The sequence below is a fragment of the Muntiacus reevesi genome, chromosome 17, assembly GCF_963930625.1.
Source record: "Muntiacus reevesi chromosome 17, mMunRee1.1, whole genome shotgun sequence".
Taxonomy (NCBI): domain Eukaryota; kingdom Metazoa; phylum Chordata; class Mammalia; order Artiodactyla; family Cervidae; genus Muntiacus; species Muntiacus reevesi.
Genome location: NC_089265.1, coordinates 15,549,995 through 15,577,117, shown reverse-complemented (window position 1 = coordinate 15,577,117; position 27,123 = coordinate 15,549,995). Strand labels below are relative to the sequence as shown.

General features: G+C 38.7%; 2 protein-coding genes across 3 annotated transcripts; one reads left to right on the top strand and one right to left on the bottom strand.

The window, feature by feature from the left end:
* Positions 1 to 48: 48 nt before the first annotated feature.
* On the bottom strand, positions 49 to 27,094 carry C9orf72 (C9orf72-SMCR8 complex subunit). 2 transcript variants are annotated; one of them, XM_065908197.1, is made up of 11 exons: positions 27,033 to 27,094; positions 19,871 to 20,358; positions 18,564 to 18,623; positions 12,368 to 12,463; positions 11,549 to 11,613; positions 10,192 to 10,264; positions 8,366 to 8,482; positions 5,392 to 5,627; positions 2,604 to 2,661; positions 1,499 to 1,608; positions 49 to 1,393 (listed from the first exon to the last, which is right to left on the bottom strand). In XM_065908197.1, exons 2-11 carry the CDS (start codon positions 20,312 to 20,314, stop codon positions 1,207 to 1,209), a joined length of 1,446 nt encoding a protein of 481 aa, XP_065764269.1. In that variant the 5' UTR covers positions 20,315 to 20,358; positions 27,033 to 27,094; the 3' UTR covers positions 49 to 1,206. The 2 variants fall into 2 exon arrangements, with proteins under 2 accessions (XP_065764269.1, XP_065764270.1); XM_065908198.1 differs by having other exon boundaries at positions 27,014 to 27,078.
* LOC136148550 (GTP-binding nuclear protein Ran-like) lies at positions 6,489 to 7,738 on the top strand. Its single transcript, XM_065908170.1, has one exon. It carries the CDS (start codon positions 6,600 to 6,602, stop codon positions 7,248 to 7,250), a length of 651 nt encoding a protein of 216 aa, XP_065764242.1. The 5' UTR covers positions 6,489 to 6,599; the 3' UTR covers positions 7,251 to 7,738.
* Positions 27,095 to 27,123: the final 29 nt, after the last annotated feature.

Sequence of the window (27,123 nt, the reverse complement as noted above, 5' to 3'; positions counted from 1 at the left end):
GTATATTGTTTTGTCAATACTGTTTTAGCACAGAATTAGGTTAATTGGGTATTTTATAGCTAGCACAATGGTCCAAACACAGGAAGGAAACAAAAGAAATTGACCACTTAGTTCTGCCAAAGTAGCACCTAGTAAAACAGCAGGTCAGTAAAGTTTCTCCTGCTAGTCCTCGTATGATGAAGGCAAAGAGACATGGCAACAACTCCAAAAACATGGGCAGAAATTTAAGGAAGACGATATTATTCTTGTTCTTGAAAAGAAACCTTACTAGTGAATATTTTTCTATTCCATTTAATAATCTGAGTTATAATGATTACTAAATCAGAGCAAGACTATACAAGAGGAAAACAAGATAAAAATGAGTGACTAGGGAAATCTGAACTTCTTCCAAGTGATTACATTTTCCAAGGGGGAAAAAAAAGGCACAGGAGGTACACATTTCAGTTTGGCTCAGAAATAATGAAAAGTAACTGGAAAAGTTGGCAATAACTATGGAAACATTAAAATCCAATTCTCTGTATTTTCTGTGACAGAGCTCAACAAACAAACAGAAAAAACCACGCTGACTGTGGTTCACCATCATCGGGTCTATACACAGTGCCTGACGTTTCTACCCAGACTGAATGCCGAGGAGTATGTCTGCAAAGTAGGATCTTAAAATTGATTTCAATAACATGTATGCTTGAGCAATATTTTCTTTCTAAAACTTAATCTATGTTCAAGCTACCTTCCTTCTGTGGAGCTGAAAGAATCTAAATACTCTGATTTGTAGCTGATTGTAAAAGTACTACAGTAATCCCACATACCAAGGAACATCAAGAGATGGAAAGTCAACTAGTCTTATGCCTGTGAAAGCTAACTCAGATATCACTCTGATGCTTGTAAACCATGAATCGTTAAGTTTCAAAAAACAGCAGTTGTGGTCAAGTTTATATCCTACATCTTTAAAAGACAGCAATACTATTTACTATAATTGTAAACATGATAAGTCTGTCTCCTAAGACAGCACATCCAGGAAAAGGTGCATTTATTTTAACTGTACCCCTGACATCCCTTACAAACTTTTTTGACAACTGTAGTGTAACTAACTGCTGTTGCTAAGTAGGGCTCTAGAGCATGACCCGAGGGAGTCACCTTTCCCAACATCACCGACCTACTTTAGCAGCAATTATGATTGTGACGAAACATTCGTAACAGCTTACACATTTAAAACGTCATTAGGACATCTCGTTCTTGGACACTGGTATAGAAAGGTCTTCCGAAGATAAAGGAGTGGAGGCCTGGCTTAATTTTCTCAGCCAGAGCCATTATTATGTTAAGATCGCCCTCTGCTGTTAAATCAAGGTCTATCTTCAGGTTCCGAAGCGATTTAAAGGGCTTTTTCCCCTTCTGCCTACAAATAATGATATAAGAGAAATTATAAGATAGAAAAGGTCCAAAGGGGACAAAATGAAAGCAATTAATGAAGGTTCTTCTTCCATGGAGGAGACTGACTTACGTATCATCTTCTATATATTTTATTAGCGTCAAGGCTTTTCTGTGAAGGACGAGCAGAAATTGCGCAAGGAAAGTACTCCTGAGAGACAGACCGGGTTTCAAATGAAAGACCTGCAGGAAAATGAAGCATGCTCATAAATATTTTGCTCCCGTTCTGCTTACCCACAGCATGTTTCTGCTGGTGGTGCCTGGCAGGTGACCCGCGTTTGAGCAGCTCTCCCAATCGTCTCCATAGATGGACATACTGGAGCGGTCTGACAGTTCTGCTTCCTCTTTAAGAATGGACTCAAAATTGTCCTTCTACCTTAGACTACAACCATATTTATTTTTATTAAAAATCATGATATAGGTTACTTCTGGTTGTGTTACTTTAGCTTTTCTCTGCCTACATCTTCAAATAAAACTGGAGCTCCTAGAGGTTGGGCTGTGCTTACACTATGGTTTTGAGATATTCATATTTTTCTGTTTTGAGGGGTGGGGGTGCATGGGTAGTCGTAGAACAATTTTATTTCTGCTTGGGAAGCATGGAATTACATGACTTTGAATTATCCCTGAACTTTGCAATATGTCACAGATTACACAGACCTGGATCCAAAATTTCTAGTTAACAAGGATTATATTATTTCAAAGCTACATCTATGACAACTGTTTCCTGGCCTGATCCTTAGAGTGATATCATAACAAAGTCCTTCTATTTTAAGACATAAGACTCATATAATCTAAAATTTTCTTTAAAACATAGATCTTTTACAAAGAAATGAGACACTAAGGATGCTATCATTTAAGTAAGTCTTAAAAACATTTTTTGCTTAATTAAGGCAAATACACAACATTTGTACAAAACGTCCCTTCACTAAAAGAAAACATCCTTGGGTTATAAATTAGTGCTTAGAAGTTATTATCTAAACTGGGGGATGCTGCATCTTCAATTGTTAACATACAAACTACTTTCCGCAAATAATTCAGCCGAAAAATAATTTTGACACTTTAGAAAAATCAAGAGATAAAACTACAAAAGGAGCTAATTCTATAGGCGTTGTGGAATAATATTGAAACAGAACACATGTCATATCATTCACTCTGACAATCTCAGGTTTAACACTTACCTGATCCAGGAAGGCTTTCACAAGAGTGTCTCTATGTAAGACATCTTGAAAAATATTCCTACGAAGAAAACAGACCAAATGTTGACATGGCTATACAAAGCTGTTTTTCCACAACCTCTCATACCAACCAAACTAAATTATTCGAAATGGGATTATAAACATATTTATAAGAATTACATAAATAAATATAATAAAATACAACAAATAGATTTGGAAATACAATAAAATAGATTAATACACTCATTTTAACTCAAGGATACATTTATCTATTACTGGAGTCTGTCAGGCCACAATGTAATTATTTTCTTTTTAATAGTGTAAGCAGTCCCAGGAAGGGTATGTACAGTATCTATCAATGTATTTTAATACCTCACCTTATAAAAAAATATTTAGAGCCTTAGGCAATTGGTAAATGCAACTACCAATTCCTGCCATCTCAAAAACATAAAACAGCAACAAAAATAAGTATACACCAATACCATTAAAAACCAAAACAAAATAAAAGGTTAACTTCATGTACTAATAACTCCTAATAAGCAGTTTCAGAAGAAAAAAAGTAAGAGGATGAATGTTAGGAAACATTCGAGTGGGAATAAGGAACACACACAGATGATTGCCCACTAGGTTTGCATCCACCAGTCCATCATCTGGTGAGGAACATCAATCAGCTACCTAAGAAAATGTTAGCTACGTCGGCAATGAGCAGAGTCAGAAATTAAGTTCTAATTCACACCTGAGATAATGTTCATTTACCATACAACTTAGGATATTGTAGGCACTTTAAAAAGACTGTCTATTTCCCAGGTCCCAACCCCCTTTGATCTTTCTCTTCTTCCCTCCCTTTTCCTGCCTTCTACTTCGCTAAGGAATTTACTGGGATACTAGGCTATACTCAAGTCAGAGGGGTAAAACAACATTTACTAAGGTAAGCAATTTTTAACTGAAAAGAAACAAAATAGTAGGGATCATCATATACCTGATTGAAGTAGCAAGAAAAAGATGTGTATGCAGATGTAAATAGCAAAGTACCTAAAACTTCCTAGTTTTAGGGAATTGGGTGTTCCCTACTACAGAAGAAGGAAACTCAGAAAAGGGGAAAGAAAAATCAGCATTTCACAATTACTGGCTATTCAACTGGTGGCCAGTGTGGATACTGACAGCACCCATTTTCTGGCTTTGGAGAGAGAATTTAGCTATTTAAGTCTAGTGTTCTAAACACTTTATAATTTGATTGTCTTGGTCAAAAGGGAATTAGATGAAGCAAAGTGTCATAAAAAGAGTATATTCAGTGACTGATTTTTCATGTTTAGGCAGTGAGTGAAATTATTTTTAAGAGTTAAAATTTAAAATATCTTAAAATTAAGTAATATTGCTTAAAATAAACTGAAAAGTAAAATATGTCCGTAAAACATAAAAGTTAATAATACATCAATCTAGAGTTTGAAAATATTATTTTTTGGATAACTTTATGTTTAGAAAATTAACAGCTGAAAACACTTTTTCAAAGTTCATGACATTCTTTGTTATGATCAGCAAAACAAGAACAGGTGGTTCATCAAAGTTTGTCAAATCAGCGAAGCCAACACAACTGGCTAAAATGAGTAAGACATATTAAAACCATACATGTATCTCCTCTAAAAAAAAATTCCAGAACTTTAGATAAAGTTCACCAAATTCCCCTGAAAGAGCTCTCCAGCAACCTACCAAAAAAACAGAAAAAATGGACAGCCAGGAAGAGCTGCTTCCTGAGGAAGCCACCTTTCTGAACCCAGAGACACATGAGACGGATTCTAGGACACGGTGTTCCTTTGCTGTGCTTGTGGGGCGCACCTGCTCTGACTACTGGCGCGTCCCAAGTCTGTTGCCTCAGCTCAAAATTCTTCCGTAAGACACAGGATAGGGTTGCTTGCTCCAATTTTACTGCTGCCGTATCCACTCACACCTGGGTTATTTACTAGTCAGTATTTACCGAGCACATTCTATGTGCCGGGTACAGAGAACCATGATGGTATACAACAATTTATTTTCCTGATTTCAGTGTTTTTTCAGTTATTTAAGTGTTCTACAGTTCAGATTTCTTTTTTTTTTTTCCTTAGTTGGGTCCACATTCAACATTTTATTATCATTACTTTCTCTGTTAATTTACCGATCATACCTTATGGTAAGAAATGAATAACACAATACAAGAGAATATAAAAGAATGCTCTGTTAATGTATTTTCACAGTTTTGCTGTATTTTATATTTATATATATCAAGAAAAAAAAGACTTAGCAATACCTCCTTCGTTTAGTTAATACATAAGCTTCTTAATGACCTTTATACACTAGTCTATAAGCAAAGGAAGGACCTGGGTCTGGGGCTGTCTGGGTGGCCACCACTAACCGTAACATCACTGATTCAATGGACATGGACTTGGGCGAACCCCAGGAGATGGTGAGGGACGGGAGGCCTGGCGTGCTGCAGTCCATGGGGTGGCAAAGAGTCGGACACGACTCGGCGACTGAATAACAGACCTTAGCACCTTGTAACTAGGGGCTCAACGGATACCTGTTAATTAAGTACTTAAGTACTTATTTTTAAGGACTAATCTAACTTAGCTTATGGCAAACACAATCATACTAAGAAAAATAGACACTGAAGAAAAAAAATGCTTGATTCACCAAAGATTTCTTCGAGCATAATTAATATATGCCTTCCCTTTAAACACTGGATTGTGCGTTTCTACTCATAAAGGACAGTTCGCTAATACTGCTCAATGACAACATCGGAAAGCAGGACACGACGTACAAGTCAGGGGTGAAGCTTTCATCTGTGTAGATGAAGGTGTCCTGAGCCACGTCTTCCTCTGAAGTGGCTCGCCAGAACGCTGCCAGCTCTGAGCGCATGTATCTACGCTGATTGTAAATGTGCTCGTGACAGGGCGGCATCTGCTTGACGGCGTTGACGTCCACATCGATGTGCGTGCTGGGGTAAGGCGCGTACATGACTTGCCGGAAGGGAAGCACAAAGCTTCCGGTCGAATCCTGTCAGGATGAAGGGAAAACTGTCTTTTACACCAAAAGATAGGAAGATTATCTTTTAATTTAAAAAACTGGCTTTCACTTAGCAAGTTCAGCTCTAGAAATTTATCCCAGAAGATGAATCATGGTTGTGTGTCAAGTTTGAGTGACGTGTATGCTATAGCACTGGATTAAATAGTAAACATCAGAAGCAACTTGAGCATCCAAAAAGGGAAATAAATATTTATTCATTTAAATAAATGAAAGTAATTTATTGTTTAGCTGCTAAAAATTAAGTTGCCAATGTTTATGTGTTGATACTGAAAGATGTTCATAATATATTGTGAAAAGAGGAGCTTAGAACATGAAGAGTATAATCTAATTTTCTGGTGGGGAAAGGGGAAGATATGAAAAAAATACAGAAGAAGAAAAAGACCAGAAAGATATATGCCAAATATTAATAGGGGTTATTCAATGGATTCTGAGATTAGAAGTGACTTTTTATATTCTTGGTTATTCATATGTTCTGTTAAGTATCAGTTGAAAATGCATTTTTTATAGTAAGTATACTTCTTTGCAGGTATAGTCAGTTGGGTAGTCAGTTGCCATATAACAAGTACCTACTGTTATAATATCAAAGTATGCTCTAAAAGGCTATACAATTTAAACTTGCATGGAAAATTCTTAACAAACATGTTTTCATTAAATTGTAGTTTCAAATTCTCTGCTATGCATTTGGTATAGGTCCCTTTAATGGATAAAATTATACAATAAGTGAGAAGATGCTGAGCAAATAAAAGTATCAAGTACCTCATTATGCCTTTGATAGGGTAAAGTTCTAATTTTCAGATCTGTACATATCAAATAAAAAATGAGTTTCCCTTAATAGTTTCTGTATTTAAACAATATTATTCCGAGCTCAGAGCAAGCATACTATTGAAAATGTAAAAGCTGGAGTCAGATGGGCGCGGAGACGCTTCTGGAAGTAACATTGCGATGATTGCCCAAGGAGAACCCCAAGTTCAGTTCAAACTTGTTTTGGTTGGTGATGGTGGTACTGGAAAAACTACACTCGTGAAGCGTCATCTGACTGGTGAATCTGAGAAGAAGTATGCAGCTACCTTGGGTGTGGAGGTCCATCCTCTTGTGTTCCATACCAACAGAGGACCTATTAAGTTCAGTGTATGGGATATAGCTGGTCAGGAGAAATTTGGTAGACTGAGAGATGACTATTATATACAAGCTCAGCGTGCCATTATAATGTGTGACGTAACATCAAGAGTTATTTATAAGAATGTGCCTAACTGGCATACAGATCTGGTACGAGTGTGTGAGAACATCCCAATTGTGTTGTGTGGCAACAAAGTGGATATTAGGGACAGAAAGGTTAAGGCAAAGTCAATTGTCTTCCACCAAAAGAAGAATCTTCAGTACTGGGACATTTCTGCCAAAAGTAACTACAACTTTGAAAAGCCCTTCCTCTGGCTTGCTAGAAAATTGATTGGAGACCCTAATTTGGAGTTTGTTGCCATGCCTGCTCTTGCCCCGCCAGAGGTGGTCATGGACCCAGCCTTGGCAGCCCAGTACGAGCACGATTTAGAGGTTGCTCAGACAACTGCTCTCCCGGATGAAGATGGTGACCTGTGAGAAAGTGAAGCTGGGGCCCAGCGTCAGAAGTCTAGTTTTATAGGCAACTGTCCTGTGATGTCAGTGGTGCAGCGTGTTTGCCACTTTATTATATAGCTAAGCAGAACATGTGCTTAATCTTTGGATGCTGAAGGAGATGGATGGGCTTTGGAGTGAATGTGGCACTTAAAAAAAAATACCTTCATTTTTTGGACCTGCATATTTAGGTGTTTTGGAACACACTTGTTTCCTCCTTGAGTTTCAAATATAAGACTGCTGTGGTCACATGACAATATTGAGAGGTGGAATCTTGTTTGTTACTGTCATTCCCATTCCTTTTCATTTAGAATCAGAATAAAGATGTATTTCAAATATCAAAAAAAAAAAAAAAATGTAAAAGTTGAATATAATTTTTACTTGCAACAATTTTTAGTATTTTTTCTTTCATTTTACTATGCCTATATCCTCAAGAAAGCAATCACTCTGAGAGACTCACATAATCATTAGGAAATCTACTTCATATCTCTGATGATAATCGAAACATCAATAATAGATTCAATAAATCGAGTAAGGATTTCCCATAATTATTGAAAATAATTATTAATTTATATTTATCTGTTTTGCTCCTTGAAAATCAGACTCAAGTAAATAAAGAAAAAATATAAAATAAATTTTTTCTTATATATACATACACACTGATATACAGAAACCACTCAAATCCTATACACTTTTTCAAGATAGGAAGCAGCTTAACATTTTCTTTTCAGTAAATGAAGGTGCTACATAAAACATAAAATGGTAACACAAAAATTCAAATTGTTCAATAAATAAGAAATATTCCCATTTTAGCTGTGTAAACTGATTCAAGCACATTAAAAAAAAAAAAAAATCCTGAGACCAGACAGGTATGGGAAACCAAATAGAAACACAAAGAAAGCTATTCTGTGATGTTTTACTGACACAAACTATAAATTTATAAGATATACACTCCATGCTCAGACCTGTGAAAAGCAAATCATCTCCTTACCATACAAACACAAGACACATTAAATGCTAATGTTCAACATATATTTATAAAGAATCTCAAACATGATTTTAAAAGGGTTGGTTTCACTTGTGATAAATGGAAACTGTACCTTTAGTAGGCCTTGTACAAAGAGCCCTGACTCGTATTTAAATGATGATTCTGCTTCACACAATCTGGAGCATTTTCTCTCTGCTGGAGTCAGAAAAAGGCATAATGTTCTTACTATCTGTAAAATGAAAATATTTTAGCATTAAAATATGGATAAAAAGGCCACTAGTTTGCTTAGGAAAGAGACCTGAATAGAAATTTCAGGTGTTACTTTCAATAAAACCTATTCTGAGAAATAAGTATTTCTCAGTAACCTGGAATAGTCTATGGGATATAACAGCTGTTGCTTAACTAAGTATTCTGTGGCCAAATAAGCTTGGAAAATGTTAGTAAAGTTAACTGTATGGTATCTCAAAACCATTACTATTTGAATACACACTGTGACTCTCTAGGTGACTGATACAATATGCAGACTTTCTCAAACTTATTTTACCATGGAAACCTTATTCCAAATCTTATATGAGGAAATAATGACCTAATATAATTAGTGATTATATAGCCACCCAGCAATAATTTGGATGAGAAAACTAAATGCAGTTTGCAGAATTATATCTTCTGTTTAAAAGTTCTATATGTGAAATCTCATCACAATGAATATCAAAGAGTTTCTAAATCCTTGAATAGAATGAGAATTAATTCTATCAAATTTAATTTGAAATAAGCAATCTATTTGGTTGGGGTTTAGAAACCTATCATTCTGACAAGATTTGATCATAGATCTATTAGGAAAAAATAAAAAGTCATGTAACTATCTCAGAATTCAGATTATATTCAAAGTTTTTACATTAAAATAGTGGTTTTTAAACTAGTGGTGGCAACCTTTTTTTTTTTCCTCAAATTAAAAAGATAAAAGAGAAGCTATTAAGCTAAAAGAGGATGGTAGATAAGAAAAATGTAAAATACAGAACCCCAACCGTTGAGGTTTTATCTTCCCAAGAAGCAACTGGGAAGGGTTATGGAACCTGAAAGCTTTGTAGGACACGAACTGAAAGCTACCTTCTTGGGGCAGCAGAAATAATAATAAGCCACTAGATATAATATAATAAAAGGTAGGTTAATCTGTCATAAATGATTATATCAGAAATATAATTCTGGTAAATCAAGGGTTGGGTAAGTCTGCAACTTATCACAGAAAAAAAAAATTACGAAATTATTTGTCAAGCAAATAATCACTCCTAACATATTTCTTGTGTAAAACCTGAAAAATTAGGTTTGCTTAAATTGATAAGCTACATACACTTATCTCTTTCCAATTACTGATCAGTGAAGAAAAGTACAAAAACCCCTTAGTTTACTACCTCATGTTTGGAAAGGTTCATGAATTCTTTAACTCATATATCACTAAAGGAGGTGGTCACAAATGTTGCCACAAAACCTCCAATGACCACTAACTAGCAATAGTTCCCTAAAAGGAAGATTTAGAGGGAAAAGCAAGGTAATGAAATCAAGATGAATGATGGGATACCATTTCTTTGGAATTAGTACCAAAAGAACATGGCTATCTTCATATACATTGAAGATAACATCACGAAATAGAAGACAAATATTTTTAAAAACATCTGATTTTAAAATATTCTCAAAACCATTTATACAATACTGAGACTAGTATTTATAAATTCTCATGATGAAACTGATAAATGACTTCCTTTTCAGATAGTTTACTTTAAACTTATTTTTGCCATAGGGTGTCCCAGTAATTTGGTCGGATTACATTGCTTCCTAATATTATAAGATCACCTTGATTGCAACCTAACCTTTAAATAACAATCCACATACATTAGCAGTATTAAAAAATCAGATCATTTGCTGGATTACAAAATAAATTACCTTATTTACTTTCTCTGCACTGCTACCTACTACAACAGAGCAGCCACAAGTTTGCAAGTGTGAGCTGATAGCACTGTGAATTGAAGAAAAAAAAAGGATTAAAAAAGTGTTGACTGTAAAATAATTTCACAAACTAAAAAAAAAAAAGACAAGTGAACTTCAAAAAACTTTGAATAGCTTTAAATGATGGACACCAAAGTTTTGATCATAATGCCATCTTTTATTTCTATAGTACTCTGCATTTTCTACCACATGCCTTTCACAGATTCTATCTGAACCTTAAAACAATGCAGTTAGTAAAATATCACTGTTTTATAGTGGAAGAAACTGCGGTATAAAGAGGTTAAAGTGGTTTGTTTAAAGTCAAATGTTAAAAAATAACATCATTTTAACATGATGTTAAAAATAATATCATGAGTGGCTGACACTGAGCAGAATCAGGACTAAAGTGCTTGATTCCAGCCATGTAAGGCTTTGAGGTTAAACACAGGCCTTTAAGACTCCATCATGAACCTAGAGGAGAAGACTGTAGACATAAAAGCAAGGACTTTATCCTTTCATTCCTCATTTTTTAAAACAAAATTTCATGATAATCTGTAATTAAAAAGAAACACTCAAGTAGAAGATGAGATTATGCAAGTAGAAGATGAGATTATAAATGCAGGCAGAGCACTTAGGGGACTAATATGCAGGCACTCAGTAAATACTGGCCATTATCATTGTTACTATCATTTTTCTTAGAATAAATAAATAGAAAGTGTTAGCTATTTGCTATTATTATGTGCCCATATGTGCCATGCACTTTTAAATGCCCAACACGATTCATCTCACTCAATCTTACAACACTCCTATGAAGTAGGTAATATTGTCCCATTTTATAGATGAGGAAATGCAGGCATGAAGAGCTCACGTCGCTTGCTCAGGGATACACAGCTGCAAGCCAGGATGCCTGATTTTAGAGCTCACCCTCTAAAATCTACTGTGACATGGAAAAGATCAGTACAAATCGAATTTTCTTTTCTAGGCCTAAGTATAACAACTTAATTAGAAAGCGTTCTTTGATGAGAAGAAAAACAAGAAACCAGAACCAGACAAAGGTCCAAGAATTCTCATCTAGACACTTGGGAAACTCCGCTTCCTTAAACATTAAAAAGAGTCGCATCAAATGCATCATAGGTATGTAATAAGTAAACAAGGAACACAGAGCTAAGCAATAATTCAATCGTGACTTGCCAAGCCTAGAATAATCTAGTTAGGCATTTTCCTATTATTCCCTTCCTTCCCAGTCTTGTCACAGGTGAGCATAAGATCTGCATCTGCTTCATCCAGCTTTTATGAAAAGAAACAGAATTCTTACTTGAGAAGAAAGCCTTCATGGCAACTGTCACCAATGTCATCATCATTGAGAACCGTATCAGCTATCTAAAATGCACCAAAAGGGAAAAAAAAGAATATTCTGGCTGTTAACAAAACGCTGAAATAACAATTTTAATACGTAAGTTTTCTGAAGTCTAGGTTCAGTACGACACATGGCCCTCATTTCTGAGCATCACAAATCCCCATAAAACAATCTGCGTCACCGATGGAAACTTGCAGAACAAATGACGCGAGAGCTGGTGAGACAGGTTGAGCAGTCATTTTTACAAGAGCTACTTCCTCTTCTCAGCTGCCACAATCAGGAAACAAATCTTAATTACAAAGTCAGGAAGCAGCTCAATTAGCTGCCTAAAGATTTCTCTTCACTTCTATCGTGTGTAATTCTTAATGTCCTCAACAAATGAGTGATTAAGGAAATCACACTAGTGAAGATAAGGGAACTTCCATTAGCAGCTAGTGATCTGTACACTGCTTTCTTACAAAAAGTACTGCCCTAAACACTGATTGACTCTCTAAGGTCTGAAATTCTCATACTTCTAGGAAATACAAAAGTGGACAATTTAACTAAATAAATTTATCATAACTGCTATTGCTAACCAAAAAGTCTCTGCTTGGCCATTAAATTCAGGATTTTAAATGTGTTTGTTAAAGTGGCTCATAATTCATATGAATGATATGTATGATAAAAATGTGTACTACTAAAATTAGAACATTACTAATATATGTAATAGTAATATAACTTACGGGAATTAATAAATGGTACCATTGCTCTGATTTAACATGACAACTGAGGACTTACATCTATTTCTTCAGGAACACTGTGCGATTTCATAGATGAAAGCAGTTCCATTACAGGAATGACTTCTCCAGTAAGCATTGGAATAATACTCTGACCCTGCACAAAAAAGTAAAATGAGGTGAAGAAAACCACACAATATAGGAGGAAGTTGGCAATAACAAATCAAAAACTGAAAGCAAAGAATAACACCCTTTAACAGAAATACTTGATAACTCATTCAAACACTGGAGGAGGAAATGGCAACCCACTCCAGTATTCCTGCCTGGAAAATTCCATGGACAGAGGAGCCTGGTGGGCTACAGTCCATGGGGTCACTAAGAGTTGGACACGACTGAGAACCTAAGGACATACATTCAAACACAGCCTCAAACAGTGTCTACTCCCAAACCTTTCTATTTCTAAAAGTCTTATGTGCTATTTAAAACTCCTTTTCATTCTTCCAGGAATAATTTTTTTTAGTCAGAATGGAATCATTGGTTTATCATTTATATGCAATAATTAAATCAGCACACCAAATTTAGAAACAATCTCCTTTGCAATTTTATTGTGAGATATAAGAACTCTTGTTAATCAAAGATCATCGACGCATTTTATATTAAAAATGGGGAAAGACAAGCGTAAAAAGGCTTTAAAATTCTCAGTAGATAACTAGTAGTAAAGCTTGAGTCAATACTCAATCTCTATATACATAATAAGGTATAATTTACCCAAATCAAAGTCATAGCATGTATTTTTAAGAATCAGTAAAGAAGACAAGTTTCTTTAGTGTTCTTTCAAGGTTATACTATGACTGCTTACATCTCAAAAATGTAATTTTAGAATCTGCAGTTTATAGAAGGAAGTTGAAAACTCAATAGAGAACACCGCACGTGTGAAGTGCCTCAACTAGGGGTGGCTCCCGCACGTATTCACGGCCACCGTTACTCCTGCAAAATGTTTTGCCCATCTTGAAATCACAAACTTTTACAGAGGCAGATGAAACTGTCATATGTCTATAAAGTTTTAGCTAAACATGTTTTTAAAATCACATAATTAAGATCAATCTAAGAACAAAACTTATCCCCGCATTCACATTTCATGAAATGATTATATTTAAACTCCTTACATTAAATTGAAGAAAGTAGGGAAAACCACTAGACTATTCAGATATGACCTAAATCAAATTCCTTATGATTATACAGTGGAAGTAACAAACAGATTCAAGAGATTAGATCTGATAGACAGAGTGCCTGAAGAACTATGGATGGAGGTTTGTGACATTGTACAGGAGGCAGTGATCAAGACCATCCCCAAGAAAATGAAATGCAAAAAGGCAAAATGGTTGTTTGACAGGGCCTTACAAATAGCTGAGATAAGAAGAGAAGCTAAAGGCAAAGGAGAAAAGGAAAGATATACCCATCTGAATGCAGTGTTCCAAAGAATAGCAAGGAGAGATAAGAAGACTTTCTTAAGTGATCAATGCAAAGAAATAGAGGAAAACAATAGAATGGGAAAGACTAGATACCTCTTCAAGAAAATTAGAGATACCAAGGGAATATTTCATGCAAAGATGGCCACAATAAACAGAAATAGTATGGACCTAACAGAAGCAGAAGATATTAAGAAGAGGTGGCAAGAATACACAGAAGAACTGTACAAAAAAGATCTTTACAACTCAGAAAATCATGATGGTGAGATCACTCACCTAGAGCCAGATATCCTGGAATTCAAAGTCAAGTGGGCTTTAGGAAGCATCACTACGAACAAAGCTAGTGGAGGTGATGGAATTCCAGTTGAGGTATTTCAAATCCTAAAAGATGATGCTGTGAAAGTGTTGCACTCAATATGCCAGCAACTTTGGAAAACTCAGCAGTGGCCACAGGACTGGAAAAGGTCAGTTTTCATACTAATCCCAAAGAAAGGCAATGCCAAAGAATGTTCAAACTATTGCACAATTATGCATCTCACACACTAGCAAAGTAATACTCAACATTCTCCAAGCAAGGCTTCAACAGTACATGAACGGTGAACTTCCAGATGTTCAAGCTGGTTTTAGAAAAGGCAGAGGAACCAGAGACCAAATGGCCAACATCTGTTGAATCAGAGAAAAAGCAAGAGAATTCCAGAAAAACATCTATTTTTGCTTTACTGACTATGCCAAAGCTTCTGACTATGTGGATCACAACAAACTGTGGAAAATTCTTAAAGAGATGAGAATAACAGACCACCTGACCTGCCGCCTGAGAAATCTGTATGCAGGTCAAGAAGCAACAGTTAGAACTGGACATGGAACAACAGACTGGTTCCAAATCGGGAAAGGAGTATGTCAAGGACGTATATTGTCACCCTGCTTATTTAACTTATATGCAGAGTATATCATGCAAAATGACGGGCTGGATCAAGCACAAGCTGGAATCCAGATTTCTGGGAGAAATATCAATAACCTCAGATATGCAGATGACACCACCCTTATGGCAGAAAGTGAAGAAGAACGAAAGAGCCTCTTGATGAAAGTGAAAGACAACAGTGAAAAAGTTAGCTTAAAACTCAACATTAAGAAAACTAAGATCACGGCATCTGGTCCCGTCACTTCATGGCAAACAGATGGGGAAACAATGGAAATAGTGAGAGACTTTATTTTTTTGGGCTCCCAAAGCACTGCAGATGGTGATTGCAGCCATGAAATTAAAAGATGCTTGCTCCTTGAAAGAAAAGTTATGACCAGCCTAGAGAGCATATTAAAAAGCAGAGACATTACTTTGCAGACAAAGGTCAGTCTAGTCAAAGCTATCATTTTTCCAGTAGTCATGTACGAATGTGAGAGTTAGACTATAAAGAAAGATGAGCGCCAAAGAACTGATGCTTTTGAACTGTGGTGTTGGAGGAGACTCTTGAGAGTCCCTTGGACTGCAAGGAGATCCAACCGGTCCATCCTAAAGGAAATCAGTCCTGAATAGTCATTGGAAGGACTGATGCTGAAGCAGAAACTCTAATACTTTGGCCACCTGATGTGAAGAACTGACTCACTGGAAAAGATCCAGATGCTGGGAAAGATTGAAGGCAGGAGGATACAGGGACGACAGAGGAGCAGATGGTTGGATGGAATCATTGACTCGATGGACATGAGTTTGAGCAAGCTCTGGGAGTTGGTGATGGACAGGGAGGCCTGGCATGCTGCAGTCCATGGGGTCGCAAAGAGTCGGATGCGACTGAGCGACTGAACTGAACTGAAGCTCCTTACACGCCTATTTGAAGTAGAAACTCTGCATTCCTACGACCAGTCCTTTTTTTGAGTGACTTAACCTAGTTTTCAGAGCCCCATATCATGTTAAGTTGCTTTAGAATTTAAATATGATACGGTATCCTAAGTCATAGGCCCCTTTGTATCACTCAGGATGTTTTATTATAAAAAAATTCCATCCTGTAGTAACCTATGAATATAAAACCTTCATTGCTTTTTCTTTTTAATTTTTAAAATCTCAGTTTATAATTACAACAATCAACACATATAATTCAAAAAGACTAATGATTGACCTTGTGTTAAATTTGCTTCCTTGTAAAACAATTTTATCATATGACAGCTATAAGCATCTAAAACTAGCATGATTAAACTTGTTTTAGACTATATATCATTGTCAAATAGTATTTATTGCTCAAAATAAAGTCACTGTAACCACATGATGTGAGATTTGCAAGAACTCAATTATCAGGCAACCCCTTTTCAGAAAGGATAATTATGGGAGAATACCGTCCCTTTGGGGCTTCCCTGGTAGCTGAGCTGGTAGAGAATCCACTTGCAATGCAGGAGACCCTGGTTCGATTCCTGGGTTGGGAAGATGCCCTGGAGAAGGGATGGGCCACCCACTCTAGTCTTCTTGGGCTCCCCTTGTGGCCCAGACGGTAAGTATTCGCCTGCAGTGCGGGAGACCTGGGTTTGACCCCTGGGTTGGGAAGATCTCCTGCAGGAGAGCAAGGCAACTTACTCCAGTATTCTTGCCTGGAGAATCCCCATGGACAGAGGAGCCTGGTGGGTTACAGTCCATGGGGGCGCAAAGAGTCAGACATGACTGAGTGACTACGCACATACCTTCCCTTTCAGCTCAGTCCAGTCGCTCAGTTGTGTCCAACTCTTTTCGACCCCATGGTGTAGGCATATATACTATTTATACACAGCATCTCAGACATTTATCATCATAAGCAAATGGAGATTCTCACTGAGGCTTAACAACAACAAATACTAGATGGCTGAGCACAGAAGAGGCTCTAAAATGTCTTGAGTTTCTCAGCAGGAAAGTTCCCCTTTAAAAACCTCCTGTTTGTTCAAGTATGTGTATGCTTAGTCGCTCAGTCATGTCTGACTCTTTGTGACCCCATGGACTGTATGTAGCCCACCAGGCTCCTCTGTCCATGGGATTCTCCAGGCAAGAATACTGCAGTGGGTTGCCATGCCCTCCTCCAGGGGATCTTCCCAACCCAGGGGTCGAACCCAGTTCTCCCGCATTGCAGGCGGATTCTTTACCGTCTGTGCCACCAAGGAAGCCCAAGTATAATTTCCTCCTGACACAGAGAGGGGAGGATAACATTTTTAAGAGGTCTTAGAAGAGAAATAACCTTAACGTTAATAGCTGTCAACTTCATAAGCACAGATTTCTGGTTTGAAAAAAATCCCAGAAAACGTAGAGTTTTACTGGGTTCTAAATTTCATTATGTTGACATAATTCTACTAGTTCCTCCGTAAGTAGAAGGTACATCTAGAGGCTGGTGAAAGTCACCCCATTCCTGGGCACACTTCTTACTGCCTGCAAGGAAAACCAGGCTTCTCTGAATAAAGGGAAACATTTTTTTGGTAAGTCTAAGACCTTTCCCCATATCTGCCTCCTTCTGACTTTTGTACATGTTATTTACAAAAGTATAAACATATAAATTTTGTAAAGAAGGTCATTTTATAGCATTTTGTATTTGCCTTGTTTATGTTCCTAAATCCTGACAAATTTGTAGAAAAAGTTATTGCTTAAAATACCATTTGTCTCAGGCATCCCAAAGAGAACCAGAGAGAAGGCTTGTTTACACTGGAGTTTTCAGAGGAGCAATGAGGGTGGCCCGAGGCGATGAGAGTAAAAGCAGAGAACAGTTTCTCTGGGGGGGAGATCTCCCTTCAGAAAATCTCTGCCCTGGGTTGAAATGCTTTGTAATTAATTTCCATGAGGGAAGCCATACCCTTGGAATCATGCTTCTCAAACCTGGTGCCTGCTCCCTAAGGATGTTCAAAGCCATGGGATAAACATGGGATGTTTTCCTAGAGACTTGATACCACCAGAAGCCAGAATGGTAAGAAGGTAAGGAATACTAATGGCAAACCGTAATAGTAAAACAAATAGATATATCACAGAATAAACTGTAAACTGCATGAGGTTTAGATTGAGAAAGGAGCACTGACACAGACACACACTCTCATGTGTAAAATAGATAACTAGTGGGAAGCTGCTGCGTAACACAGGGAGCCTCCCGTGGTGCCCTGTTAGAAGGGTGCAGTGGGTGGGGAGGGAGCTTAAGAGGGATGGGATATATACATATTCAAACTTATACCTGATTCATGTTGTACAGCAGAGACTGCCCCAAGACTGTAAAGCAATTATCCTCCAATTAAAAAAAATTGCAAGAGTTAAAAAAAAAATTGCAAGAGTTTTAAAGATACAATTAAGACTTCAAAGAAGTATTATGCCTAGACCTGTGTGTGTACTCCCAGATATCTTAGGGTACTCACTCTCCTGCTACAACTACTTCTGTGGAAATACTTAAGAAGCAATACCTTTAAAAAATACTCTAATATATAGCACTTAAAATTTTTACTATGCGCAACTTGTCCAAAACTTATCCTATGCAAATGGAAAAAAGGTAGCAAAATATTAATTTGTAGATGCAGTTCTTATTATCCTTTATTTATTTAACTCTTCAGGTCTAAGATACAGAAGTTTTCAACCAGGTTATTCCATTTATCTCCATAAAGATTCTGTTCGTATTTAGGCTCGCTTTGTCAAACTAATAAAGTCTGCAGGGAATCTTCTCAACCCAGGGATTGAACCCAGGTCTCCTGCATTGCAGGCAGACTCTTTACCATCTGAGCCATCAGGGAAGTTTAACAGAAGCACCCCTTAGCTTTATACAGCCCTCAGTGGTGGGTCTGGCTCTGTCCAGGGATGAGAAATCTGCACCTTACCTGATCTTCCATTCTCTCTGTGCCTTCCAAGACGATTTTCTGGACATTTTCTTGCCTCTCCTGAGCAAGAGAAAATTCATTAAAATTAATAAACCACAACCTTTAGATACTTGTTTATTTCTCACAATACAGTTAAATGGCAGACATCTTCCTGGGTAATTTAATTCATGGGAAAAATACTTTCCACTTTAGGGTCAAAAAAAGAGGGGTGGGTGGGAAGCAGCCAACAAATCCATGCTCTCATAGACAATACGAAACAAAATAACACCCTTTTCGCCTGCAATTAAAAATGTAATTTGACAGAAAAACAGTCAATGTAACATCTGCAAAGTTTCACGAAAGAAACTAATTATTTGTACTTTTCAAACTGGATAAGATCAAGATGAATCTAGGGAATACTGAGCTAGATTTTAAATTATTTTCATATATGTGAGAATTAAGGAGGTACGCCTTGAAACATAGTTGGATTTCCATGTCAGTATCAAACTGCAAAGCAGAAAGAATGAAATTTGTTCTTCTCATGTGTCAGAATTACAGTATATGGAAACATAAATATCACTATATATTAAACTATAGGATCTAGGTGATAACAATAATTTCCTCTAACTCAAGTCACAAAATTGAAAGGAATATCTTCTGAATACCATTTGGTCCAACTTCTTAATTTTAAAAGTTTGGGAACTTGGCAAAGAACTTAAAGGGACGAAAGGTTATATGGGCAAAGGCTTATGAAACAATTGTCCTAAACTGCTTACACTATACACAGTGAGTGAAAGACAGGGTCAAGCAATGCAAAAACAAGCTTTCAGAGTCAAACACGTTGCAAGACAAATCCAGACTCGGAAGCTTATGCTTCTTAATTTCTCTAAGCTTTGGTTTTCTGTTTATAATGTGGAGCTATCATCTCCTACCTTCCAGGGTTAGAAATGACAAATATCAGCCTAGATTGATTTGTACCTAATATGGTAGAAGCTAATAATAGCTCCTGTTTGAAGTTAACTGTATATAATTTCTAAAAATTAGATATAAGTGTGCATGCGTGCCCACTCAGTTGTGTCTGATTCTTTGTGACCTCATGGACTGTAGCCTGAGAGGCTCCTCTGACCATGGAATTTGCCAGGAATACTAGAGTGGGTTGCCATTTCCTTCTCCAGGAGATCTTCCCCACCCAGGGATTGAATCCAGTCTCTTGCATTGGCAGGCGGACTCTTACCGCTGAGCCACCTAAGAAGCCAGAAATAAATGTATTGGAAGGTAAACTTTCAGTGGCTAGGTTAGCATGCTTAATAAGTTCCAAACCCACTCACCTTATGCATCCATATCCTTCCTTTCCGGATAATGTGAGTTAATCTATCCACACACACTCTGTGAAGTGGGAGGTAGAAGCTCAGCTCTGTCTGGGGAAGTATAATTGATAGTCCATAGGTGCTCCTATCCCCATTCCAGTTTCCGTCGAAGATTAACGAAACAATAATTACTCCTTTCTCAGATAAGACAAAGAACTTCACGTCTATTGCCCCACTCTCGGCATTTCGAAGGATTTCTCCGTTGAGGGTATGGTTGGCAAGAAAAGTTATTTCTCCGTCACTGAGAAGTACCTGTTCTGTCTTTGGAGCCCAGATGTGCCTTACTCTGGGCCCAAGAATATTGTCCCAGTAAGCGAAGGTCGCTGCCAATAAAGGGGATTCACCACTTAAAGCAATCTCTGTCTTGGCAACAGCTGGAGATGGTGGTGGGCAGAGGGTCGACATCACTGCATCCCAACTGTCACATTATCTGAAAGCTCCAGGGATACCTGGACAATGACATACAAAACCAGTGATCAAGTTCAGCGATTTTAAAAGTCAGCCATCAAAAACACAACTGTTGGTATTGATATATACACGTGTGTGCACACTGTCATGTCTGTCTCTTTGTGATCCCATGGACTGCAGCCCGCCAGGCTCCTCTGTCCATGGGATTCTCCAGGGAAGAATACTGGAGTGGGTTGCCATTTCCTCCTCCAGGGGATCTTCCCAACCCAGGGATCAAACTCACATCTCCTGCGTTGGTAGGCAGAGTCTTTACCACTGAGCCACCTGGGAAGCCCACTGATATATACACACTACTCTGTTTAAAATGGATAACTAATAAGGACCTGCTGCGTAACACGGGAAACTCTTCTCGATACTCTGCAATGACCTATCTGGGAAAATAACCTGAAGAGTGGATATATCCATGTGCTGTACAACAGAAACATAACACTGTAAATCAACTATACTTCAATTAAAAAAAAAAGTGCACTCTAAGGTTAAAAAAAAAAAAATTACACGCCAGTCAGGATGGCTGCTATCCAAAAGTCTACAAGCAATAAATGCTGGAGAGGGTGTGGAGAAAAGGGAACCCTCTTACACTGTTGGTGGGAATGCAAACTAGTACAGTCACTATGGAAAACAGTGTGGAGATTTCTTAAAAAACTGGAAATAGAACTGCCATATGACCCAGCAATACCACTTCTAGGCATACACACTGAGGAATCCAGATCTGAAAGAGACACGTGCACCCCAATGTTCATTGCAGCACTGTTTATAATAGCCAGGACATGGAAGCAACCTAGATGCCCATCAGCAGATGAATGGATAAGGAAGCTGTGGTACATATACACCATGGAATATTACTCAGCCGTTAAAAAGAATTCATTTGAATCAGTTCTAATGAGATGGATGAAACTGGAGCCCATTATACAGAGTGAAGTAAGCCAGAAAGATAAAGAACATTACAGCATACTAACACATATATACGGAATTTAGATAGATGGTGGCGATAACCCTATATGCAAAACAGAAAAAGAGACACAGAAGTACAGAACAGACTTTTGAACTCTGGGGGAGAACGTGAGGGTGGGATGTTTTGAAAGAACAGCATGTATACTATCTATGGTGAAACGGACCACCAGTCCAGGTGGGATACATGAGTCAGGTGCTCGGGCCTGGTGCACTGGGAGGACCCTGAGGAGTCGGGTGGGGAGGGAGGTGGGAGGGGGGATCGGGATGGGGAATACGTGTAACTCTATGGCTGATTCATGTCAATGTATGACAAAACCCACTGAAATGTTGTAAAGTGATTGGCCTCCAACTAATAAAATAATATTTAAAAAAAAAAAAAAAAAAAAAAAAAGATTTAGATATATGTGGTTTTCTCCTCTCCAGTCAAAAAGATGTGAAAGCATGTCTCCTACTATACATGACAGGTGTACATTAAGTGTTTGCTAATGTGATGATAACTTCATGATACACAGTAGTAAATTACCACTTATAATCAGGATACACACTTAGAAATCCGAAATAATGACCTTAAAAAAAGTCTTTGAACATTACTGTGAAATATTATATACTAAAGCTCATTGTATAGATCCTCACTGTTTCTGGGTAGCCAGCCTATTTGCAATTCTAATATGATTGGCTATTTGGTTCCTGAACCATAGGAATGAAAGAGAAGCCAACTAGGAAAGGGAGGGCTCATCTAGAGACCATGGCACCTGCCGTGGGCTGGACTGTCCTTCCCCACCCCAAACAGACGTTCACATCCTAACCCCCTGTGAGCTTACTTAGAAACAAGTGTAATCAAGTTAGGATGAGGTGGTATTGGATCAGGGTGGTCCTAATACAATGGCTGGTGTCCTGACAAGGAGAGAAAGCTTTGGAGACATGCAGACAGAAACAGGGCCATGTGAAGATGAAAATAAACTGGAGTGATGTGGCTGCAAGCCAAGGTATGTGTGCTGGTAACTACTGGAAGCTAAAAAGAGGCAAAGATTCTTTTCTGGAGTCTTTAGAGGAGCATGCCTCTGCCAACCACTCATTTTGGGCTTCTAGCTTTCAGAATTGAGACAGGATACATCTTTATTATATTTGCAACACCCAGTTTGTGGTACTTTGTTATGGCAGTCCATACCTGGGAGTAGAAAACCTTAAAAGCTGCTAAGGGCGGGGGTGGGGGGTGGTGGAGAGAAAAGAAAGACAAAAGATTGTAAGACCACAACAATCTGGAATCATACGAGAAAACGAGGAAACACAACACACATGATTATTCTCAACATACTCTTTGGCCATCAAGGGTACTAAAGCCAAATACAGGTGTTTAAAGTGAGGTAAGTATATTTAATATGCTGTTCAAGAAATAAATGTATTTAATATGCTATTCAAGAAAGCAGTATGGCATTTTATCATTACAAAGAAGCTTCTATACTAAATGGCTAAAGTAAAAAAAAGCTTTAATTATTTAAAACATGTAGAGGACTAACTAAATGGTTGGATGGGCCCTTTCAATCTACTGAGAAAATAGAGAAGAGTGAACTGCCCAAGGTCACTGAGTCACACTAGAATCCAGGTCTCTTTGGCATCTTGCTGCTGCTGCTAAGTAGCTTCAGTCGTGTCCGACTCTGGGCGACCCCATAGACGGCAGCCCACCAGGCTCGCACCCCTGGGATTCTCCAGGCAAGAACACTGGAGTGGGTTGCCACTTTGACATCTTAACCCATTCCAATGAATCACTCTAAAACTGTACATTCAATGAAGTACGAATGCAAAATGAATCATTCCTGCCTAATATTAAAATTGAATATGCACTGAATGCATATTCAGTGCCAATTTCATTTAGGCAAGTCTAAAATTGTGGAATCTATTCATTATAATGGTAAAAGTGAAAGTGAAGTTGCTCAGTCGTGTTTGACTCTTTTCGACCCCATGGACTGCAGTAGGCCAGGCTCCTTTCTCCGTCCATGGGATTTTCCAGGTAAGAGTACTGGAGTGGGTTGCCATTTCCTTCTCCAGGGGATCTTCCCGACCCAGGGATCAAACCCAGGTCTCCTGCATTGCAGGCAGACGCTTTTACCATCTGAGTCACCAGGGAAGTCTTACCTAATAGTAAAGGATAGTAGTTAATAGGTGAGCTATGATATATCTATCTTTGCCCATTGCTTTAGAAATAAGATTTGATTTATAACTAAATTCATGTCAAAGTAAACCATTTTACTTCAAATAAAGAACTTTTTCTACACCTTGTCAGGAGAGCTCAGAGACTGATGAAAAGCAAAAAATAAAATACTCTAATTTTAGAGTGTTGTATGAGCACTTTTATCATGATATCAAGAATGGATATACAGCGTTTGGCAAAATGCCTTACTGTCAATATGTGCAGAAATGGTTTAACACAAAGGCAGTTCTTGTGTATTTTTTATTTTAGAAATTCATTTAGGAAATATTCACGTTTTTTAAATGTGCTGTATCAATTTAATAGACTTTAGAGATTACACTCAGTATAAGTTATATAGCTTGCTTAAAATATCCACTGTTGGGACTTCCCTCGTGGTCCAGTGGTTAGGACACCATGCTCCCAATGCAGGGAGCGTGGGTTCAATCCCTGGTCAGGGAACTAGGATCCTGTAGTCCACATGACTCAGTCATAAAAAGAATCCACTGTTACAGATACCATTTAAATACAATGACAGAATATAGGAATGTAATTTGAATAGAAACTGTAATGATGCTAAGATAATTAATAACAGCAAACTTTAGAGGCCAAGGAGATGCATTAAGTAAACACAGACCCATACAAGTATACTGTAACATATTCTTTTGTTCTTCCTTTTTGGATAAAAAAGGTGAATAATCATAAAGGCAATACTGCCCTCAAACATTTCATCATTGTATTGAAAATAAAAAACACTTCCTTAACTGGAATTGAGCCCTGGAACAAAATCTGGTTAGATTATAGCACAACCTTTTACCTGATTGTGAAAACTGTTCTATTATAGGCCACTAACTATGTTCAGTCTTACTGCTAGTATCATCAGAAAGAAAATAAAGGATGAAGATTATACTGAATTGTTTAGCTTTAAATCCTACTAGAAGAAATAACTTAAGAAATTAAAGTCACAGAGAAGTATAGTTAAAGAGCAGTAAAATGAATTTACTAACAGTTAAAGTCATCATCTTTGGTAAAGAAAATCCATATATACAGAAATGGCTTGAAATCAAGAGTCTTTCATCAATATATCTTTTTACATGTAGAGCTGGCTACACCAGACAGTTATGAAACAGAAGTTTTGAGGTAAGCCAGGATCCCAATTGGGTGACACAGTGGCTTGCCACACTCCTGTTAACAAAGAACAGGGTTCATGAGGGTGTACCTAATATACTTGCTGAAAATAATCCCACACATGCAGACATAAAGATTAATTACCACATGTTAAAACTGTTAGTACAGGGGTAGTTTTAAAGTTTTGCTTTTTTTAAACCTCTGCTAAAAATCAGCCATCACTTCTCTGATTGATATTTAGAAAGTTGGTTGGCCCTTACTGCTGTTGTAAAGAAGAACTCAACCATTATCAGGCCCACGCTTCTCAGAATCATGCTTTCTGTTTATTACCTCCCAATCCTAAGAGAGGGTAAAGGGTTTGCCTGCAATGCCGGAGACCTGGGTTTGATCCCTGGGTCGGGAAGATCCCCTGGAGAAGGAAATGGCAACCCACTCTAGTACCCTTGCCAGGAAAGTCCCATGGACAAAGCAGTCTAGTAGGCTACAGTCCATGGGGTCACAAAGAGACACGACCGAGAGACTTCACAATCGTAAGAGAGGGCTTCCTAGATGGCGTGGTGGTAAAGAAGCTGTCTGGCAATGCAGGAGACTCAAGAGACTTGGGTTCAATCCCTGGGTTGGGAAGACCCCCTGGACGGAGAAATGGCAACCCACCCCAGTATTCTAGTCTGGTAAATTCCATGGAGAGAGGAGCCTGGCGCTACAGTCCACGGGGTCATAGTGTCAGACACAGCTGAGTGACTGAGCACACACGCACAACCCTAAGAGAAGCAGGGTCCTAATAACAGCCCACTTTCCAAAATAGGACCTGCCCAGACAGATTTTATTGACACTGAGCTTCTTGTAAGGGCAGATAAAAAAGAGTTTGCAACACTTGCCAAGACTCAGAGGTGTAGTTCACCATAGCCCTATCTGACCATCTCTCACAGCTCCAGTTTCTCAAACAGGCAGGCTAACCTACTACTCCTTAGAATTACTTAATTAAAACAGAGCCCAAGGGCAGTCTTGAAAGATAGGAGTCTAGTTTTTTCTTTCACTGAAAATTAATTTGGATTGCTAACAGAGCCGGTAGAAAACAACAACAACAACAAAAAAAGACACTATTTTATTAACTTTATAAGGTGGGGGGAAAAGCCCTTTAGCTCCTATGTAACTGTTCCCTGGGGCAGGTTACTTCCGGCCTAGTGTACAATCTATCACGTCTCTTGTTTGTGTTTCACAGAGTACATTCATCATGATGCTAGTTTCCAACTGACTCAAGGCTTTCCTAGACTGACAAGGTGCCGACAATACTATCTGTGTCACATAACACCATCGTATTTCAAGTATTCTGACTCCAGGCTATTAATTTCCCATATATTATATTTCTGCTTCTCTGACGTTTGCATCAATTTAAAAGTTCTCCAACGTCTAAGATCATCAGTTAAGATATAACAGTATTTTCCAATCTCTTTGTACAAATTTAAATGGCAGATGGATTGACCCCCCCTGCTTTGGATCACAAGAAAGATGAGAACAGTCTGAATCGGAATTTATCCACTGGCCACAGTCAGACTGTTTTCACTAAAGCCTAACAATCTCCATTGTTTCGGAAAGGGCCACCTCTCTCGGGCAAGTGCATGACCTCCCAGTCTCCTGAATACAGAAGCCTGGTGGAGAGCACCAGGGCCAATCAGACCCTGTATGGTCAAAGCAGACGCGTAATCAGGGCACTTCTTTCTGCAACTGATACCATCACTCAACGGATGTCCAAATCATAATGGTCACTTCCTTTAAGTCTGTGCAATCTCGGAGAAGAGAAGTAAACAGGTCACGAACCACAGAACGGGAGCAAAACCCAATCTAGAACTACCGCCCCAAACTCCAGGACATCAGCAATCCTTAGAAACCTCGAAACCGAGACAATTCTGTAAGCCAGTAGTTTTATCCCAGCCCACCCCATCCCGCTTCATCCTCTCTCGGACCCCGACTCGGTCCAGAGCAGCCGCGCGCCTCCAGCCCTCTGGCCTTCCCCGGGCCAGGCCTCTTGGTGCCCGAGGATCCCTCCCCTCGAGCCCGCTGCACAGGGATCCGACGGATCGATCTCTTCGGATCTCACGCCAGGACCCCGGGAAGGAGCCAGCTCGGGGACTGCGGGCGGGAAAGCAGAAGAGGGGACGGAACCCTAAGCCCCTATCTCTGCACCGCCGCTGCCGGAAAGTCCGGGGCCCGGATGCAGGCAACTGCACTAGTCGCCGGGCTGGAAAACCCGACGCCCGCTTTCGGTCAGGGGAGAAGGGGGTAAAGAGAAGACCCGCGGAGCCAAGCCCTGAGAGAGCCTCCGCCGCCGCCCTCGCCCGATCCCCGCCACCGAAGCCCAAACAGCCACCTACACGCCGGCTTCTCACTCACCCACTCGCCACCGCCTGCTGCTTCGCCGCCGCCGCGGGCAAATGGACCGCAACCGCAGCCCCGCCCCCGCGGCTCTGGCCCCGCCCCCGGC

Coding starts and splice junctions, on each gene's coding strand:
- LOC136148550 (XM_065908170.1), top strand. CDS start 6,600: ATGATTGCCCAAGGAGAACCCCAAGTTCAGTTCAAACTTGTTTTGGTT.
- C9orf72 (XM_065908197.1), bottom strand. CDS start 20,314: ATGTCGACCCTCTGCCCACCACCATCTCCAGCTGTTGCCAAGACAGAG. Junction 12,464..18,563: donor CAGAGAGAATGGAAGATCAG/GTAAGGTGCAGA, acceptor TTTTTTGTGCAG/GGTCAGAGTATTATTCCAAT. Junction 1,609..2,603: donor TGAAAGCCTTCCTGGATCAG/GTAAGTGTTAAA, acceptor ATTTTCCTGCAG/GTCTTTCATTTGAAACCCGG.